Source organism: Phascolarctos cinereus, unplaced genomic scaffold (assembly GCF_003287225.1).
Source record: "Phascolarctos cinereus isolate Bilbo 61053 unplaced genomic scaffold, phaCin_HiC Scaffold_2;HRSCAF=192, whole genome shotgun sequence".
NCBI lineage: Eukaryota > Metazoa > Chordata > Mammalia > Diprotodontia > Phascolarctidae > Phascolarctos > Phascolarctos cinereus.
In genome coordinates, this window is record NW_027555625.1 from 331,434,743 (window position 1) to 331,454,717 (window position 19,975).

General features: G+C 40.9%; 1 protein-coding gene and 1 pseudogene across 3 annotated transcripts in view; one reads left to right on the forward strand and one right to left on the reverse strand.

The window, feature by feature from the left end:
* LOC110216866 (lateral signaling target protein 2 homolog) overlaps window positions 1-19,975 on the forward strand; it is a 49,721-nt gene that overhangs the window by 13,815 nt on the left and 15,931 nt on the right. Inside the window, exon 1 of one of the 3 annotated variants that reach the window (XM_020998886.2) lies at window positions 17,566-17,790. The exons of 1 other annotated variant lie outside the window; for it this stretch is intronic. In XM_020998886.2, coding sequence (XP_020854545.1) covers window positions 17,749-17,790 — 42 coding nt within the window. In that variant the 5' untranslated portion in view covers window positions 17,566-17,748. Of the gene's footprint in view, window positions 1-17,565; window positions 17,791-19,975 lie in introns of those variants that run through there. One more of the 3 variants, XM_020998885.2, reaches the window with a different exon arrangement.
* Window positions 9,319-9,746, reverse strand: LOC110216867 (small ribosomal subunit protein eS26 pseudogene; annotated as a pseudogene).

The window sequence follows — 19,975 nt, forward strand, 5'->3', positions numbered from 1 at the left end:
CAAGTCCTGTTAATTCCACTTCTGGAACATCTCTGGAATCCTAAATTACTTCCTAATCCCACTGACATACACTTAGTACTGGGTGATTGCAATAGCCTCCTAACAGGTCTTCTTTCTTTCACTCTCCCCTCCTCTAATTCATCCTTTATCTCAATGATGGACCAATATTTCTTGTTCATAGCTCTAGTCACACCACTTCTCACTGATACTGGGACTGTACCCCAAGTAGGTTATTGAGAGTGTAGCATGGACCAGCCCCCTCTCCCTTCTGTAGAGCTTGCTCAGAACTACCTATCTTGGTCCACCACCTGACAGACTATTTCTGGGCATGTAGTAGCTCAGGGTTCAGAACTGAAAGAGCTTGACATTTCAAAGTGACATGGAAAACCCTGAGTGATCCCTTGGTCATCCCCAATAGGGAGACCAGGTGCTATAGCTTTTCAAGGAAGAAAGAGTTTCTGACTCAGGCCTTCTTGGCTGTTCCTCTTCAGGCAGCATCATGTGACTCTAGAAGGATAAAGAAGGATGCATCTTGGTCTACCCTAGGTTCAGGGAAATCCTGCTGCCACATAGACTAAACTAGGTCCACTTGTATCAAGGCCCCTGGGTGGCTTTGTGCCTTTTCTGTTTGTTTTTTCCTGATCTTGGGAAAATGGGTTCCCTGGGGAGGGTGTGTCCCAGATTGGAGGGGACATTATGAGTTCAAAAGGTCCTATAGCCCTAGTTGAAACTGGGTGATGGCAGGGGAAGCTTCTGCATTGTAGAAGATGACCACCAATAAGAGTATTGGCTACCACCAGCATATACCTGTACCGATAAATATAAACTGTGACTTGTACCCAGACAAGATGAAATATAAAATGCAGTGCTGAAAACTTCATTGTGTTCTGATGAACTTTAAATATTAACCTTTCAGCAGATGGTAACAGTAATTTTAAGTTTAGTTACTGGATTCTGTTTTAATTGTTCTATTAATGAATGCTGTGGATGCTTTTATGCTCAGCATTTCTTTTTATGTGTAAGAATCAATTACCTGTGCCATGACCTGATTTAGGTTGTACATTAAGTATTTCTTTTACTCCTCCCTTTTGGGGAACCCCTTAGACTTGTGAATTATAATCTAACTTACTATATTAAAACGGTCCCTGGGCAGCTGGGTTGGGAGAATTAATGAGAAAGGGTGCCACTTCTTAACAGAGGATAGATGACTGAAGCTGGTCCAAACTGCCTGCCTGAGTACAGGACAATGAGTGACTGTGGGCTGTACCTCCGTTCTGATGTGCTAGAATAGCAAGAGAAAACCCGTAAGTGCAAAAAATGTTCATGGCAGCATTATTTGTGGTATCAAAAACTGGAGAATAAAACATGTGCCCAACAATTGAGCAATTGCTGAACAAATGACAGATAAGGAAAATTCAGAAAAACATGGGAAGACCTGTGATGCAGAGTGAACACAATGGATGCAAAAGGGCAGCACATAATCTTTTGCCCTCTAAGAAAGATCCATAGTAGTTGGTTGAAACAAGCAAATGACCAAAGCCAGGAACATCCCCTTGTATAGGAAATTATTCTCTTGTACTTTTCTGGTTTCCACCCCCCCCCTTCATACCTTTGTACTCTGGAAAGTGGGCATAGGGTGGAAAAGAAGTACTCAAATTTGAACATAACAGGAATGCCATGAATTATCATATCGAACGTGCTCTTTAAAAATACAGAGTGAACTTTAGTGAGTCAGTCATGCCAAACCACCACATGCAAATAAAGTGAGAGGGGATGTGAGGGGCAGAGAGAGAGAGAGAGGGAGAATCCAGATGGACAGACAGAGAGATACTGTCAGGTGGGCAGGGGTCACTTTTGCTTAGCAAATGACTCTCTCTTTCTTAAGTGTCTAGGGGTCAGAGGCCAAGGCTGTCCTGGATATTAAAGACATGAAAAAGACCTGTTGGGGCTAAGCCAGAGGAGAAACTGAGATGATTTAGCCAGCTGTTGGGCAAAGATTCCAGGAAGAAGATTGATATGGCTTGTGACCCTGACTCCTCTAATGAACTATTTGCACACTACATGGGGTGCAGTAAGACAGTTTATTCAACAACTCTATGATCATTATATTTGGGGGCAGGGGACAGACAGAGTTCTCCCCTCTGCCAACCAGCTGGGCTTTGTGCCTTTGGGAAGAGTGAATGTGTGAATTCAGCTATTAGCAGAGACTGTTGCTGAACACAGAAAAACCTGACCCTTTATTTGAAAGGCATGACACATGTCACTGCTTCTAGCTTTAGTATTATTTCCTTTTAATTACATTTCTTATAGCAAATGTTTATTAAAATATAATGTGAGAAGGTTTCCTTATGAGTCACCTAAGAACATTAAAGGAAATTGAAACACAGCTGAAACACAAGCTCTACCTAAGCTATATTTGCAGATGTTTCCAGAGTAAGCTCTTGATGGGAGTATATTATGAGCCATATTTGTAATTATTTTATGAAATGTTTTATGTGAATGATCCTTTTACATTGTAAAATGCTAGGACAAACCTAGGGGAACCTGGACCAAGTTAGAGAGGTTAGAAAAACTTCCTAAACTATTTATGACCAAAAAGTCAGTATTTACCCCTGGGAATAAGTCACCCTTTGGGGTACCCCACTACATAATAGATAGGATATGCTCTTTACTCTGATACGTTCTAGGCCAGCCTGGGCTCAGGCTAGTCCAGTGGTGTAAGCTCCCAAATGGAATGAAATGAGACATTCCTAAACCATATGACATATGCCAAATGACTTTTTGTTGCTGTTTCCTCAACAATAACATGGAAAGGATATTTATTTGGTTCATTTGGGCACAGCTCCCCTTGTCCTTGAATGTGACATGGCAGTCAGAAGAGTATGTTGACTTGGACTTCAGAGGGAAGTCTATCAAGTCTGAGAAGTACCAACTACTTGTATACTAAGAATAGGCAACCAGGAAACTATGGCACTGGTCCAAACCTTAATCCCCTAGACCAGTGGTGTCAAACTCAAATGGAGGCCCTTAACCTGTACATAAGGATCCCTGCAGGCTGAAAATGACCTAGTTTTAAAATATAATATGATCTATGTTTTATTGTATTTTTATTGATTTTATTAAATATACTTCAATTACATTTTAATTTGTATATTTAATAAAATCAATTAAATATAATAAAACATTGATCATATTACATTTTAAAACTCTGTTCCTTGTACAAGATACTACACTCCCAACTCTGGTTATTTTCCCTGGCTGTCCTATATGCCTGAAGTGCTCTCCTGCCCCATCTCTACCTCCCATCTTCTCTGGCTTCCTTCACCAAGCTAAAATCCCACCTTCCACAGGAAACCTTTCCCATTATTGCTATTCAGTCGTTTTAGTTATATCTGACTCTCCAAGACCCCATTTGGCATTTTCTTGGCAAAGATACTGGAGTGGTTAACCTTTCCTTCTCCACCTCATTTTACAGATGAGGAAACTGAGGCAAACAGGGTTAAGTGACTTGCCCAGTGTCACACAGCTAGTAAGTGTCTAAGGCTGGATTTGAACTCAAGATCTCTTGACTTCCAGGGCCAGTGCTTTATCCACTGTGCCACCTAGCTGTCCAAGCCTTTCCCAATCTCCCTTAATTCTAGTGTGCACTCCCACTGTTGATTATTTCCATTTTATCCTATACATATCTTTATTGTACATGTTTGATGTTGTCTCCCCCATTTGACTGTAAGCTCCTAGGAGGCATTTAGTAAATGTTTACTGTCTCACTGACAGCATGCTGTGATTACATAGTTGTACATAGTGAAAGTGAAAAGGAACCTAGATTAACTGCTTCTATATAGAAACAACTTCTTCTTCTTCCAGGCAATCAAGGTTAAGTGACTTGTGTAGAGTCACACAGCTAGTAAGTATCTGAGGCTGGATTTGAATCCAAGTCCTCCTGACTCCAGGCCCTTTGCTTTATCTACTGTGCTACCTAGCTTCTAGCCATTTTCTAGACCTCCTTCCCTTTCCTCTTCAGATCTTTAGGTATAGACAGGATAGAATCCTAAATAAAGAAATCTGTGAAGTGTGGAAGTGAATAGGCAGAAGACCTTTGAACTAAACAAGAAAACGTAGATTGTGCCTGCAGGTACATGGCAGTCATGCTGCTTACTGAACTCTACTGTCGAATTGTTTCTGGGGAGTGTTGATCATAGTTTCCATCCTCGCTGGTCCATTTGGCCTACCCTTTCCAGCATCTTCCCTCCCTGTCACTACTCACATGGCCACAGCCTCAGTGTTAGCCTCTGTTTGCCTCTTCTCAGAAGAAGAGGCACACAAAATAAGCATCAGAGAAAAGAAGGCCAAAATGGACACAGTACACTGATATCATTCCTTTTAACCTGTTGCCTGGCTACCTGCTCCAGAGCACACCAAGGGCAAGACAGCTTCCACAGTCCTAGAGAAAAGTAAGAGCATAAATAAACATTTATTAAGCACCTCCTATGTGCCAGGCATTGTGCTAAGCATTGGAGATGCACCAAAAGACCAAAACCAGACCCTCATCTCAAGGAGTTCACAAACTAATGGAGGAGATGATAAGTAAATAACTATATATGAACAAGCTATATATAGGATAAATTGAAGATGATCGCAGTGGAATGAGCACCAGCTCTGAAGTCAGGAGGACCTGAGTTGAAATCCTGGCCTCAGACAAACACCTGACACTTACTAGCTATGTGACCCTAGGTAAGTCACTTAACTCCAATTGGCTAAAAAAAAAAATTTAAAAAAAATAAATTGAAGATGATCAATAGAAGGGGAAAAAAACTAGTATTAAGGGATATCAGGAAAGGATTCTCAGAGAAGATGGGATCTTAGCTGGGACTTGAGGGAGGTCAAGATGAAGAGGGGAGGAGAGAGAACTTTACAGGCAGGGGGGACAGCCAGTGAAAATGCCTGGTGTCTGGAGAAATTCTAAGAACTGCAAGGACAGTATCACTATGTTGAAGAGTACAAGGATCGGGGGAAGGAGAGTAAGGTATAAGAAGACTGGAAAGGCAGGAGACCAGAATGTGAAGGGCTTTGAATGCCAAACAGAGGATTTTATATTTGATCCTAAAGGTTATAGGGCAGGTGGGGGGGGGGAGTTGATAAGATCAGATTTGTGCTTTAGGAAGACTAATTTGATAGCTGAGTGGAGGATGAGATGGAATAGAGGGAGACTAGAGGTGGGGAGTCCAACCAGCCATGGCAATAGTGAGACATGAAGCAATGAGGGCCTTCACTAGCATGTGAGAGAAATGTCAGAGAAGAGAAGGGGGCATGGACAAGAGATGTTCCAAAAGCAAAATTGATGTTTTGAATGACTTCACATATATAATCAATATCAAATTGCTTGCTTTCTCAAGGATGGGGGGAGAGATTGGAGGGAGAAAGAGAATTTGGAACTCAAAATTTTTTAAAAGATTGTTAAAAAATTTTTCTTTTTCTTTTCCCCCCCTTTTAATCATATTTTATTTTTTCCCATTACATATAAAAATAGCTTTCAAAATTTATTTTTATAAGATTTTGAGTTCCAAATTTTTCTCCTTCCTCCCCAAGACAGCAAGAAATCTGATATATGTGCAATCATGTAAACATATTTCCATATTAGTCATGTTGTAAAAGAAGAATTAGAACAAAAGGGAAAAACCATGAGAAAGAAAAAACAAAAGCGAAGTGAAAATTGGATGTTTTGATCTGCGTTCAGATTCCATAGTTCTTTCTCTGGATGTGGATAGAATTTTCCATCATGAGTCTTTTGGAATTGTCTTGGATCATTGTATTGCTGAGAGGAGCTAAGTCAATCATAGTTGATCATCACACAATGTGGCTGATGATTTATGTGGGTTTATTTTATATCCTACAACTTTGCTCAAGTTGTTAATTGTTTTAAGTAGTTTTTTAGTTGATTCTCTAGGATTCTCTAAGTATACCATCATATCATCTGCAAAGAGTGATAGTTTTGTTTCCTCATTGCCTATCCTAATTCCTTCAATTTCTTTTTCTTCTCATTGCTAAAGCTAATATTTCTTGTACAATGTGAAATAATAGTGGTGATAATGGGCATCCTTGTTTCACTCCTGATCTTATTGGGAAAGCTTCTAGTTTATCCCCAATACATATAATGCTTGTTGATGGTTTTAGATAGATACTACTTATCATTTTAAGGAAAACTCCACTTATTCCTATGCTCTCTCATTTTTAATAGGATTGGTGCTATATTTTGTCAAAAGCTTTTTCTGCATCTATTGAGATAATAATATGATTTCTGTTAGTTTTGTTATTGATATGGTCAATTATGCTGATAGCTTTCCTAATATTTAACCAGCTCTTCATTCCCGGTATAAATCCTACCTCGTCATAGTGTATTATTCTCATGATAAATTGCTGTAATCTCTTTGCTTTTATTTCATTTAAAATTTTTGCATTCATTAGGGAAATTGGTCTATAATTTTCTTTCTATGTTTTAGCTCTTCCTGGTTTACGTATCAACAACATATATGTGTCACAAAAGGAATCTGGTAGGACTTCTCCTTTTTTTCCAAATAGTTTATATAATATTGGAATTAATTGTTCTGTAAATGTTTGGTAGAATTCACTTGTAAATCCATCTGGCCCTGAAGATTTTTTCTTAGGGAGTTCATTGATGGCTTGTTTTCTTTTTCTAAAATGGGAGTACTTAGTATTTTGTTTCCTTTTCTTTTAATCTGGGCAATTTATATTTTTATAAATATTCCTCCATTTCACTTAGATTGTCAGATTTATTGGCATACAATTGAGCAAAATAGCTTCTAAGTATTGGTTTAATTTCCTCTTCACTGGTGGTGAATTCACCCTTTTCATTTTTGATATTGGTAATTTGGTTTCTTCTTTCTTTTTTAATCAAATTAATCAAAGGTTTATCTATTTTATTTTTTCATAAAGCCAGTTCTTAGTTTTATTTATTAGTTCAATAGCTTTCTTATTTTCAATTTTATTAATCTCTCCTTTGATTTTCAGAATTTCTAATTTGGTATTTAATTGGAGATTTTTAATTTGTTCTTTTTCTAGCTTTTTTTAGTTGTATGTCTAATTCATTGATCTGCTCTTTCCTTATTTTATTCATGTAAGCATTTAGAGACATGAATTTCCTCTAAGAATTGCTTTGGCTGCATCTCATAAATTTTGGTATGTTGTCTCATTATTGTCATTCTCTTTTATGAAATTATTGATTGTTTCTATGATTTATTGTTTGACCTACTCATTCTTTAGGATTAGATTAGTTTCCAATTAATTTTTAATATCTTTCCATGGTCCTTTATTACATGTAATTTTTATTGCCTCATGATCTGAAAAGGATGCATTTAATATTTCTGCCTTTATGCATTTGATTATGAGGTTTTTAATGCCCTAAAACATGGTCAATTTTTGTGTAGGTGCCATGTAATACTGAATAAAAGTCATATTCCTTTCCATCCTCATTTAATTTTCTCCAGAGATCTACCATATCTAACTTTTCTAAAATTCTATTCTTAATTTCTTTCTTGTTTATGTTGTGGTTAGATTTATCTAGTTCTGAGAGGGAGAAGCTGAGGTCCCCCACTAGAATAGTTTTGCTGTCTATTTCTTCCTGTAGCTCACTTAATTTCTCCTCTAAGAATCTGGATGCTATACCACTTGGTGCATATATGTTTAGTATTAATATTATTTCATTGTCTATGGTACCTTTTAGCAAGATGTAGTTTCCTTCCTTATCTTTTTAAATTAGATCTATTTTTCCTTTTGCTTTGTCTGAGATCAGGATTGATACCTCTGCTTTTTTTTTACTTCAGCTGAAGCATAATAGATCCTGCTCCAGCCTTTTACATTTATTCCATGTGCATCTCTCTGCTTCAGATCTGTTTCTTGTAAACAACATATTGCAGGATTATGTTTTTTAATCCACTCTGTTATCTGCTTCTGTTTTATGTGAGAGTTCATCCCATTCACATTCACAGTTATGATTACTAACTGTGTATTTCCCTCCATCCTATTTTCTCCCTGTTAATACTTTTCTCTTTCCTTTCACCCTGTCCCTCCTCACCAGTTTTGATTCTGATCACTGCCTCCCTCAATCTGCCCTCCCTTCTATCAGCCCCCTCTCCCTTTTCTTTCCCCTTTCTCCTCCTACTTCCTTATAGGGTAAGATAAATTTCTATACCCAATGAGTGTGTATATTATTCCCTCTTTGAGCCAAATCTGATGAGAGTAAGGTTCAAAAATGTTCACCCCTCTCCCTCCTTTCCTTCTACTGTAATAGGTCTTTGAGCCTCTTCATGTGATATAATTTATCCTATTCTGCCTCCCTCTTTCCTCTTCTCCCAATACAATCCTTTTTTTTTGCCCCTTAATTTTTTTATATCATCACATCAAAGTCAACTTATACCAGCATCCTCTGTCTATGTATAATACTTCTAACTGCCCTAATAGAGATATAATTCTCAAGAGTTACAAGTATCATCTTCCTGTGTAGGGATGTAAAGAGTTTAACCTTATTGGATGATATGTTGGTTTCTTACTTTCCTATTTATCTTTTTATGCTTCTATTGAGTCTTGTATGTGAAGATTGAATTTTATGTTTAGCTCTGGTCTTTTCATCTGGAAAGTTTGAAAGTCCCCTATTTTGTTGAATGTCAATCTTTTCCCCTGAAAGATTATGCTCAGTTTTGCTAGGTAAGTTGATTCTTGGCTGCAATTCAAGTTCCTTTGCCTTTCCAGCAATTGTATTTCAAGCCCTCCAATCCTTTAATGTAGAAGTTGCTAAGTCCTGTGTAATCCTGATTGTGACTTCTTAATATTTGAATTGTTTCTTTCTGGCTGCTTGAGGTATTTTCTCCTTGACCTGATAATTCTGGAATTTGGCTAAAATATTCCTTGGAGTTTTCATTTGGGATCTCTTTCAGGAGGTGATTGGTGGATTCTTTCAATGACTATTTTACCCCTTGGTTCTAGGATATCAGGGCAGGTTTCCTTGTTGTTTTTGTTGTTGTTGTTGTTGTTGTATTCGCTTTTTGGTGAGGCAGTTGGGATTCAGTAACTTGCCTAGGGTCACACAGCTAATAAGTGTCTGAGATGAGATTTAAACTCAGGTCCTCCTGACTCCAAGGCCAGAGTTCTATCCACTACACCACCTAGCTGCCCCAATAATTTCTTGAAAGATGTTATCCAGGCTCTTTTTTTGATCATGGCTTTCAAGTAGTCTAATAATTGTTAAATTATCTCCTCTGGCTCTATTTTCCAAGTTACTTGTTTTTTCCAATGAGGTATTTTACATTTTCTTCTATTTTTTTTTTAAGGTTGACCAACCATTTTATTTTCCTCTGATCAGTTCAGGAATGTTGATGGGCAGATAGCTCTTTACATAGGCTTTGGAGGGGGTCTGGGAGCATCACCTGCAGGTCTGAAGAGGGGTGGCGCTGTCCGATCCTTTCATGCCTCATGAGACTGATTCCTCACTACCTTGCTGTGGATCTGATCGCACAGCTCACACAGTAATGCAGTTTCCCACACAGTTTGGGCAGCACATAAGAGTCTGTCTTGGAGATGTCCCTGACGGCCTTGGTGTCCACGATGTTGTGGATGACGAACTTCTTGGTGGCCTTGTCCTTGGGCACACAGCGGGCGCAGTTGGTGCAGCGGATGGGCTGCACGTGGCCCCGGCCCTTCTTGGCGTGCCTGTTGTTCCTTCTCTTCTTGGTCATCTTAGAAGATAGGAACCGAAAAAGCCTATTTTTTCTTTCTTTTAATTTTGTTTGACTGATTCTTGATGTCTCATAGAGTCATTAGCTTCCACTTGCCCAATTCTAATTTTTAAGGAATTATGTTCTTCAGTTAGCTTTTGTGCCTCCTTTTCCATTCAGTGAATTCTACCTTTTAAGGAGTTGTTTTCTTCAGTGAATTTTTGTCCTTCTTTTTCGAAGCTGTTGATTCTCTTTTGCATAACTCTCATTTATTTTCCCAATATGTCTTCTACCTTTCTTATTTCATTTTTAAAATCCTTTTTGAGCTCTTCTAAGAAGGCTTTTTCAGCTTGAGGCCAATTCATATTCCCCTTTTTGACATGGTTGTCCTCTTCTGAGTTAGTGTTTTTATCTTCCCTGTCACCATAGTAGCTTTCTATAGTTAGGGTTCTTTTCTGGTTTTTTGCTCACTTTTTAGCTTATTTCATGACTTTTAAAGTTGAGCTCTGCTCCTGGGGCACAGGCTTCTTGTGCTAGAGGCCAGGGGCCTGGTCACTGGCTTTCTGTGCTAGGGCCTCAGGTGCTAGTAGCTTGCCCGCTGTGCTAGGGTGGCCTGGCCTACTCATGCCTGTTGTGCTGAGGATTCTGGGCCCGGAAGTTTGCCTTCTGTGCTGGGGCTGGAGGCCTCACAGCTATCCTGCTATCCTGCTGGTCTGCTGAGCCAGGACTGAGGGGCCTCGGTGCTGATCTGTGCTCTGGCTTGCCTGGACACCAGGACACTCTCTGTGCTTGGCTGTGCTCCCCTTTTATTCCAACTGAGACAGATCTTCCTGTAGGTTCTGTCACTCCAGAATCTATTTACAGGCTTGATTTAACAGTGTTTCTAAGGGAAACTGGGGAGACTTCAGGCAACTTCCTGGCTTTTTTCCATCATCTTGGCTCTGCCTCCTAAAAATTACTCTATGTGTAATTGGAAAATATTTAACAAAATAAATAAAATAATCAAGTTAAAAATGAAAGGCATTTCACCTTCTTACCCTTAAAAAATGATAAAATTGACAGGGTTTGGGGGGGTGAGAGAGAATGAGGAGTTAAGGATGAGACCAAGGTTGTGGGCCTGGGTGACAGGCAGGATGGTGGTGCCCTTGACAGTAATAGGGAAGTTCAGAAAAGGGAAGGGTTTTGGGGGAAAGATAATCAGTTTGGATTTAGATGTATTGAGTTTAGGAAGTCTGTGGGATAGTGAGATGTCTAATAGGCAATTAGAGATGTCAGTCTAGAGGTTAAGAGAGAGGCTAGTGTGGGATAAGTAGATCTGAGAGTCATCAGCATAGAAATAATTATTGAGATCATAGAAGTTCATAAAATCACAAAACGAAACAGTATAGACAAAGAAGAGAAGAGGGCCCAGGACAGAGACCTGAGGGGCACCAAGGATTAAAATGGATATGGTCTGGATGAAGTTCTAGCTAAAAAGACTGAGAAAGAATGGTCAGACAGGCAGAAGGAGAAGTAGGATAGAGGAGTATCATGGAAACCTAGAGAGAGGAACCAAGGAGAAGGTAAATGACAGTATCAAAGGCTGCAGAGTGGCCAAGAAGGTGGAGAAGCAATCTTGCTTCCAGTAGAATTCTACTTCATCTGTTTCCTTTTGTGGAAGCTTTCTTGGGCCCCAGGATCTCCACAAAGGTGAAAAAAGTGAAGGCGAGGCTAGAGACCAGTCTCCATAGAAGACTTTGTCCAGGGCAAGATGTGCTGCGTGGTCAAAAAAATGGCAGACCACGATTGGAACTCATGTTGGGGTCAAAATCGTTGATGATTGTTTGCTCTGCTCCTCGGTTTTGGTTTTGTCAGGAAGCGCCATGATCATATCTGTAATACCTCCATGCTTAGTGCTGGCAAGTCGATTAATAACGACAACAATAATAAATAACAACCGTAATAATTAGTATGTATATAGCATTTTTAGGTTTGCAAAGCACTTTACAGATATTATCTCATTTTTACCCTCACAACAACCCCATGAGGTAGGTGCTGTTATTATCCCCATTTTACTGTTGAGGAGACTGAGGCAAGCAGAAGTTTAAGTGACTTGCCCTGTGTTACACAGCTAATAAGTGCCTGAGGCTGTATTTAAATTCATCTTCCCCATTCCAGGTCCAGTGCTCTATCTACTGAGCTATCTAGTTGCAAATTTATAAGAAGGTGTTGAAAATTAAAAAAAAAAAAGGGCAGCTAGGTGGCCCAGTGGATAGAGCACCAGCTCTGGAGTCAGGAGGACCTGATTTCAAATCCAGCCTCAGACACTTGACACTTACTAGCTGTGTGACCCTGGGCAAGTCACTTAACCCCCATTGCCTAGCCCCCCCCCAAAAAAAGTGTTGAAGACCATTAACCTAATGGTGCAGACAAAATATTTGAAGGAATGTAGAGATTTTTCCACCTATTATCCCCTCCCCATACTCTACTCTCACCTCAAGCGCTGTTCAGGTTGCCATCTGCTCATGCAGAACTCTGGCCCTGCCACCTCCCTTTCTCCACTGCCAAGATTATCTCTCAGGCCCTAGGTAAAATGTTCTCTAGCATCTTCAAGATCCAGGAGGAAAGGTGGTCATTAAGAAGGAGGGTACTACCATTGCTGATCATTCACTGTTGGGAATCCTTCTGCCAAAGGTCCTGAAAAAGAGGGCATCTTTGACACTAATTTCTAGAGCTGACATATTTATGAAATATCATCTGCAAGAAACCAGTGTTGGAAAAGAATCGTACTAAAAATATATCAAAGACTAGATTATTCTTCCCTTGGGCCACTCTAGATAATAAAGTTGGGAGTTATTTCCTTGATTCAGAGAGTGGGGTTCACATCGTTAAGTCCACTTCGAGAACACTCCTGGAACTATCCAAGCCATTGAGGGGATGCACATCCAGGTAATTTGAAAGAGGTCACAATAAGGAAACAGCGTGTTCCTTTTCATCCATAGAACGGTGGCCTTGGCAGCTATGCCCAGCAGTGGGCCTGAACAGAGGGCTGTTGGCCCCGAAAGAGTGCTGAGTTCTTGGTGCATGTGTACAGAACCGAAGGGTTTGATTGTGGATTCTCTCTTGTCATGGAGCACATATAAACATATCCAAGGCTCCCAAAATAAAGAGACATATTTAAAAGGCTCATGGCCAAACCAACCCCAACATGGATTCACCTTGCCACGTTGAGATAATCCTAAAAAGGAAAAAAGTAATCCTAAACCAGAAGAAGAGGTTGCTCAAAAGCAAAAGACGTAACGAAAGAAACAAAAAGCTATGGCACAGGACGAAATGTGACATTGGTGTATGACAAAGCTAATTTTTTAAAGGCTAAAAAAAAAAGATTATACGGACTCAAAGGTAAGTGTGAAGAGCAGAAGCCACAATGAGCAAAACCTTTTATAGCAGGAGCCACATAACAAATCAAACGGAGCCTTATTTTAAAACAAAAACCAAAAACTATTAGCCATAAAGATCTGGATCCCAGTAGCATGACAGCTCTATTAGACTTGAGTGAGCCCAGAGTGAGCCCATTTATGACTTTCTCTAAGGATGCTTTAGAAATAGAGAAATGGTAATAAATTTGGCTGACTATTTTGGAATATTTGTCATCATAACTGGCAGCTGTTTTTTGTTACCTACACAACCCAGCCCTTGGACAAATGGTTCTGCTCTCACCTTGAGCTTCATTTATTTTTAAGCCTGATTTCTTTGGAGGGGAGGCATTGTTTTCAAAAACATGTCATATAATGAGAAGCAGCATGGCATAACCAACAGAATGCAGGTCTGGGAGCCAAAACAAGTCCCGCACCTGAAGATACTGACTATATGACCTTGGGGAAGTCACAATTTCTCAGAACCTCAGGCAACTCTAAAACTGAATTTCAGAACAGTTGTTAATTTGCATTGGTAGAGAAAGTTTCCTTACCCTAAAGCTCCCTGCATTAATGAAATCAGAGGTCTATTAATTTACTTATTCAGTGCCATACCAATCAAACTACCAAAAGTTACTTTATGGAGCTAGAAAAAAATAATAACAAGATTCATTTGGAAGAACAAAAGGTTCAGAATATCAAGGGAACTAATGAAAAAAATTCTAGGGAAGGTGGCCTAGCCATTCCAGATCTTAAATTGTATTATAAAGCGGCAATCATCAAAACTACTTGGTAATGGATGAGAAATAGAGCGGTGGATCAGTAGAATAGGTTAGGTATGCAAGACACAGTAGTCAATGACTACAGTAATCTATTATTTGATAGACCCAAAGACCCCAGCTTCTGGGATAAGAACTCACTCTTTGACAAAAACTGCTGGGAAAACTGGAAAAGAGTATGGCAGAAACTAGGCATAGACCAAAATCTCATACCATATACCAAAATAAAGTCAAAATGGGTTTGTGATTTAGATAGAAAGGCTGATACTATAAGCAAACTGGGAGAGCAAGGAATAGTTTACCTATCAGATTTATGAAAAACCGAAGAATTTATGACCAAATAAGAGATAAAGAACATTATAAAATGCAAAATGGATAATTTTGATTAAGTTAAATTGAAAAGTTTTTACACAACCAAAGCCAATGCAACTAAAATAAGAAAAAGTAGAAAATTGGGAATTTTTACAACCAGATCTGAGGAGAGAGTTCCAGGCATGGGGGACAGTCATTGAAAATGACCAGAATTGGGGGCAGCTATGTGGTACAGTAAATAGAACTCTGGCCTTGGAGTCAGAAGGATCTGAGTTTAAATCTGGCCTCAGAAACTTGACCTTAGTATCTGTGTGACCCTGGGCAAGTCACTTAACCCTTATTGCCTCACCAAAAAGCAAAAAAAAAAAAATGACCAGAGTAGGAGATGAGATGTCTTGTTTGAAGAACAGCAAGGAGGCCAGTGTCCCTTGATCACAGAGTAATAGAGGGGAATAAGGTGTAATAAGAGTGGAAAGCTAGGAAGGGGTCAAGTTATAAAGGACTTTGAAAGCCAAACAGAGGAGTTTATATTTAGTCCAAAAAAAAGTGCTGTTGTAAATATATTTGTGTATAATTATTTATACCATATATACTATATATGAGATCTTTTTTTGTCAGTAACCTCTTGGGGGTATATACTTAACAGTGGACCATGTGGGTCAAAGGGTATGGACATTTTAGTCACTTTATTTTCATAAGTCCAAATTGTTTTCCAAAATGTCTACACCAATGGACAGTTCCACCAACAAAGTTGGAGTTGCTTCTCCGTGATGCATCTGACATTGGCTGTTCCTGATGTTTGTCGTCTCTGTCAGTTTTCTACGCATCTGTTGAAAGCTCAGAGTTGTTTTAATTTATATTTCCCTTATTATTTAGCAACCTGGAACATTCATTCATATTGTTGTTAGTAGTTAGCAGTACTTTCGAGACCAATAGGCATTTATTAAGTTACTACAGTTTGCAAGGCACTGGGGAACATAGAAAGCTTAGATAAGCAGGAGCATGGCATAATGGAAGAGAGCTGGCCTCAGTGACAGGAAGACTTGGGTTTGAGATCACCTTGGATACAACCTCTTAGTCCTCCCAGGCAACTCTCCAAGAGCACAAATTGTCAAGAAAGTGCCAATGTACATTGATAACAAAGCTCTTTACCAGATTTTCCTGTACTGAACAACAAGCCTGCTTTTAAAAAAATTAATTTTAATTAAAAAAAACTTTCTGTTTCTTATATCACCATAGTATCCCATGTACCCCTCCCTCTCCCCATCCTGGAAGCCATCCCATATAACAAATAATATTTTTGTAGATGGGGGTAAAAAGCCAGCACACCTGATCAGTATACTGAGAAAGTCTGAAAACATGTACAATGTGTAACTTCTGTGGGACCCCCACCTCCATGAAGGGGTAGGCTAGGGGTGTCTTCTCCTATCACTTCATTGCAGTCTCAGTTGATCTCTCTAATTTTGTTACATTTACTTTTGATTTTTTAGTGTGTGGTTGTTCTATTCATTTACATTGTTGTCGTTATTGTATAGGTTATTTTTCTTGGCTCTGTTCCTATCACTCTGCATCAGTTCATGTAGCCCTTTCCATGCTTCTTCATATTCATCACACACATCATTTCTTATAGCACAGTAGTATTTCATTAATAATTTCTTTAGCCATTCTGTGCAAGGAACAGTGATAAGTGCTGGGGATACAAAGAGAAGTGAAAAAGCAATCCCTGATCCCAAGGAACTTATATCCTATGGGGAGATAAAACCGGAGCCTGGAAAATAAGTGACAGATTGTTTGAAGTGGGACACAGTGCTTACAGCTAGGGCAGTCAGGAAAAGTCTCTGATAGGAGGTGGCCCCTGAGTTGAGCCTTGAAGGAAGCTTTTTACAGATGAAGTAACAGAACCAGAGAAGTTAAATGATTTACCCATAGACACTAGTAAATGGTGGATGGAGCCTAAGTTCTAAGTGACCAAACCAGGATTCCATACTGCTTCCAAGAAGATAAGATATGGACCCAACTACTATACAGGACAGAAGGTGATCAGGTCTACGTGCCAAGGACAGACATTGTCATGGTGAGAAGAGGTGACCTACCTATTGAGGAATCAGAGAAGTCTTTAAGGAAAAGGTGACTAAGAGCTGAGCCTGGAAGCACATTTCAGGTGCAGAGAATGTCTGGAAAGATCAGGATGCATTTGCCTAGAGAACCAGAGATCCATGTGGAAGGAGCTAAGTCTAGAAAAGTAAGATGGGGCCTTGAATGAAGTGCTCCCCCCAAAAAAAGCCGACTTCTCCAAGAGACTAAAAGACCTAGCTGCCCCATCCTCCTTGATCTCAGTGCCTTCCAGACTACTCTCAATTTAATAATAATAGCTAGCATTTATTTAGCACTTTAAGGCTTGTGATACTCACAATGACCCTAACAGGTAGGGACTATTATTATCCTCATTTTACAGATGAAGAAACTGAGGTATTGAGAGGTTAAGTCATTTGCCAAGGATCACACAGCTAGGGAATGTCTAAGGTTGAATTTGAACTTAGGTCTTTCTGACTTCAAGTCTTGGAATCTATCCACTGTACCACCTAGCAGCCCTCAATTTATTTTGTCTATATCTTGTTTGTACGTTGTCTCCTCCATTAGACTGTGAGCTACTTGGAAGCAAGGGCTGTTTTTTGCATTTATTTATATTCCCAGAGCTTAACATAGTGACTGGCATATAGTGTGCCCTTTAAAAAGCCAGATGCTTAATTGAAAATAAGCCAGAGGATAACAGCAACTTGTTCAGTCGTGTCCCACTCTTCGTGACCCCATTTGGGGTTTTCTTGGCAAAGATACTGTAGTGGTTTACTATTTCCTTCTCCAGTTCATTTTACAGATGAGGAAACTAAGGCAAACAGGGTTAAGTGACTTGCCCAGGGTCACACAGCTAGTGTCTGAGATCAGATTTGAACTCAAGAAGAGGAGTCTTCCTGACCAGGCCCAAGCGCTCTGTGCACTATGGCGCCACCTAGTCGCCCTAACACCACGGCCCTTTCTTTAATGCTCAGGGATTTTACAAAGTGTTTTCCTTACTTCAGCCGGGATGCTAGGTACATAATCCAAGCGTTATTATATCCATTTCACAGATGAGTTCACCAAGCCCCAAGGGGAGTGGGGAGGCGCAGTTGAGCCCGAGTGATGAGTCTGGAGTTCTAGTTCTGTCTCTGCCACTTACCTGGACAAGTCCTTCCTCCTCTCGGTAAAACGAGATGGGCAGAGTAGGTGATCTCTGTACCTAGTCCTGCTCTAACTTTCTAGGATTCCGGAACCTAGACCCTAGCGGGATGCGGTGGGGGTTTAGATTCTGGAATGAGTCCCGGGCTAGGGTCGATCCCTCCTATTTCTCCTCCTCCTCCTATGTTTTCAGGGCCAGCCCACCGCGGGCCAGGCAGGGCGGGGTGCGCTGCGCGGCAGGGGTGGGGCAACACCGGGTTCTGCTCTGCCAAGGTGAGGCGGTCTAGGTGAGGTTGGGCAGCTGCCCCTTTCCCTGGTCCAGTCATGTTGCCGGCTGCCGTGAGGAAGTGGTTGAATCGGCCCAAGGTAAGTTCCCCAATCCTTGTCTTCTTCAACCTGGAGCCAGGCTCCCCAGGGTCCCCTAGACCCCAGCTGCTGCTTCCCCTCCCCTGTGTTTCCCAATGGGAGGCGCCCGGATCCCTGCCAGCAAACAAATATGTCCCTCCCTGTTTTTCCCTCCTTCAGACCCTCTCCCCTACTCTGACTTTATAGACACTTTCTAAAAAGGGAAGAAACTTCCAACTGCTACACCCAGCCCTCTTCACTTCCCGCCCTGCCGGCGCCTGAGGAGGAGGCTGCACTCCCCATTGGAGCTACTGGTGGGCGTGAGGAAGGGGGTAGGCAGAGTGAGCCGTGCCAGGCCAACCTTGGTAGTCCTGGGGTGTGGGTGTCTTATCCTAGAGCTCTGAAGGAAGGTGGGGAGTGCCTCTAGAGTCTTTCCCCAAGGGGCCCATACAGGACCCTCTGGGTTTGTGCCTCCAGTCCAGAAGGTATCCCAGGTCAGGCAGGTGGTAAAGAATTAAAGTAAATGGGGAGAAGAGACGGAAGGGTTTGAGTGAGAATGGCCTTTCCTTGGAGGGGGGCAGCCAACCCCTTTTGCTGAGTAGGAAGCTGGAGGGTGGTTGGAGGACACCTGGCTGGTTCACCCTGCCCAGAAGCAAGGATTCTGGGCTAGCCCTTTGCTTCCTCTCCCAAGATAGGTCTCTTCCAGTCAATCCTGTTTCTTCTGAAAGCAGTTTTTCCAAAGGGCATGACGAGACGGAGTAAGTGGAGGGGAGGAGGTGTTTGGGTTTTGAGTCAGAGCTCGTGCCCCCCAGGACTTGAAGAAACCTCTCAGGGCTTTAGAGACTAGCCATGCATCTGGTCATGGAAATTAGCTGTTCCCTGTCTTTCCTCATTCATTCATTCATTCATTTACAGTAAAGCATAATATAGTTCTAAGAGCACCAGAGTCAGGAAAGCTCTCATACCCCTGAAATTATCCACTTCTTCCTCTTTGGCTCCAAGCTTCAGTTCTTTGCTTGGACTTGGAACCTGGCTGGTGCAGGTGCCATTTAAAAAAAATGTATTGACGATGGCCTCAGTGATCATAATGGTTAGGTTCAAATCCTATGCTCTGGGATTTACTAGCTGTGTGACTATGAGCAAAGTACTTAATTTATCTGAGCCTCAATTTCCCTAGTTCAGATTCTTATCTCTTTTCTCCTGGACTACTGAAATAGTCTCCTCATTGGTCTCCCTGCCTCCAATCTCTTTACCTTCTCCATTCTGTCCTCCACTTAGCTGCCAGACTGATGTCTCTTAAGACACAGACCTCCCCTGCCCAAGAAGCTTTTGTGGTTCTCTGTTGCCTCTAGGATAAAATAACAAATTCCTCTGACATTAAAAAAATCCTTTACTTTCTTTTGTTGTTCAGTCTTGTCTGACCCTTTGTGACTCCATTTAGGGTTTTCTTGGTAAAGATACTGGAGTGGTTTACCATTTCCTTCTCCAGCTAATTTTACAGATGAGGGAACTGAGGCAAACAGGGTTCAGAGACTTGCCCAGGGACACACAGCGCACAGTGGGTAAGTCTGGATTCGAACTCAGGTCTTCCTGACTCCAGGCCCAGTACTCTGTGTACCATGGCGCCACTCAGCTGCCCAGCTTCACTGTCCAGCTCCAACTGGATCTTCATTCCCACTAAACTGGCCTGTTCAAAGTTCCCCTTTCACATCATTCCATTCCTGCCTCAGTGCCTATGACCACACTGTCTCCAATTCAGGGAATGCTCTCCCTGTACTTCTTAGAATCCTTGCCTTTCTTCAAGGCACACCTTAAGTGCCAACCCCTACAGAGGCCTTGGAGATCTCTAGGCTTCCCCCTCCCCTCTTCTGTACTTTTCAAATTAAGGGCAGACTCAGTTCCTCATCTGTAAATTAAGCTGGAGAAGGAAATGGCAAACCACTCCAGTATCTCTGCCAAGAAAACCCCAAATGGGGTCACAGAGAGTAGAACATGACTGAAAGGACTAAACAACTTCCCAAATTACTTTGTATTTACTTCATATTTACTTCTCTCTATACTCAGTTGTTTCCTAGGAGAATGTTAGCTCCCTTAGTTCAAAGGCTGGTTTTAATTTTTTTTTTCCTTTGTATCCCATTGTGCCATCTGTTCCACTGTTAACACACTTTCTTTATATTAGATTGGTAACCTTCCCTCCTTCCACTCC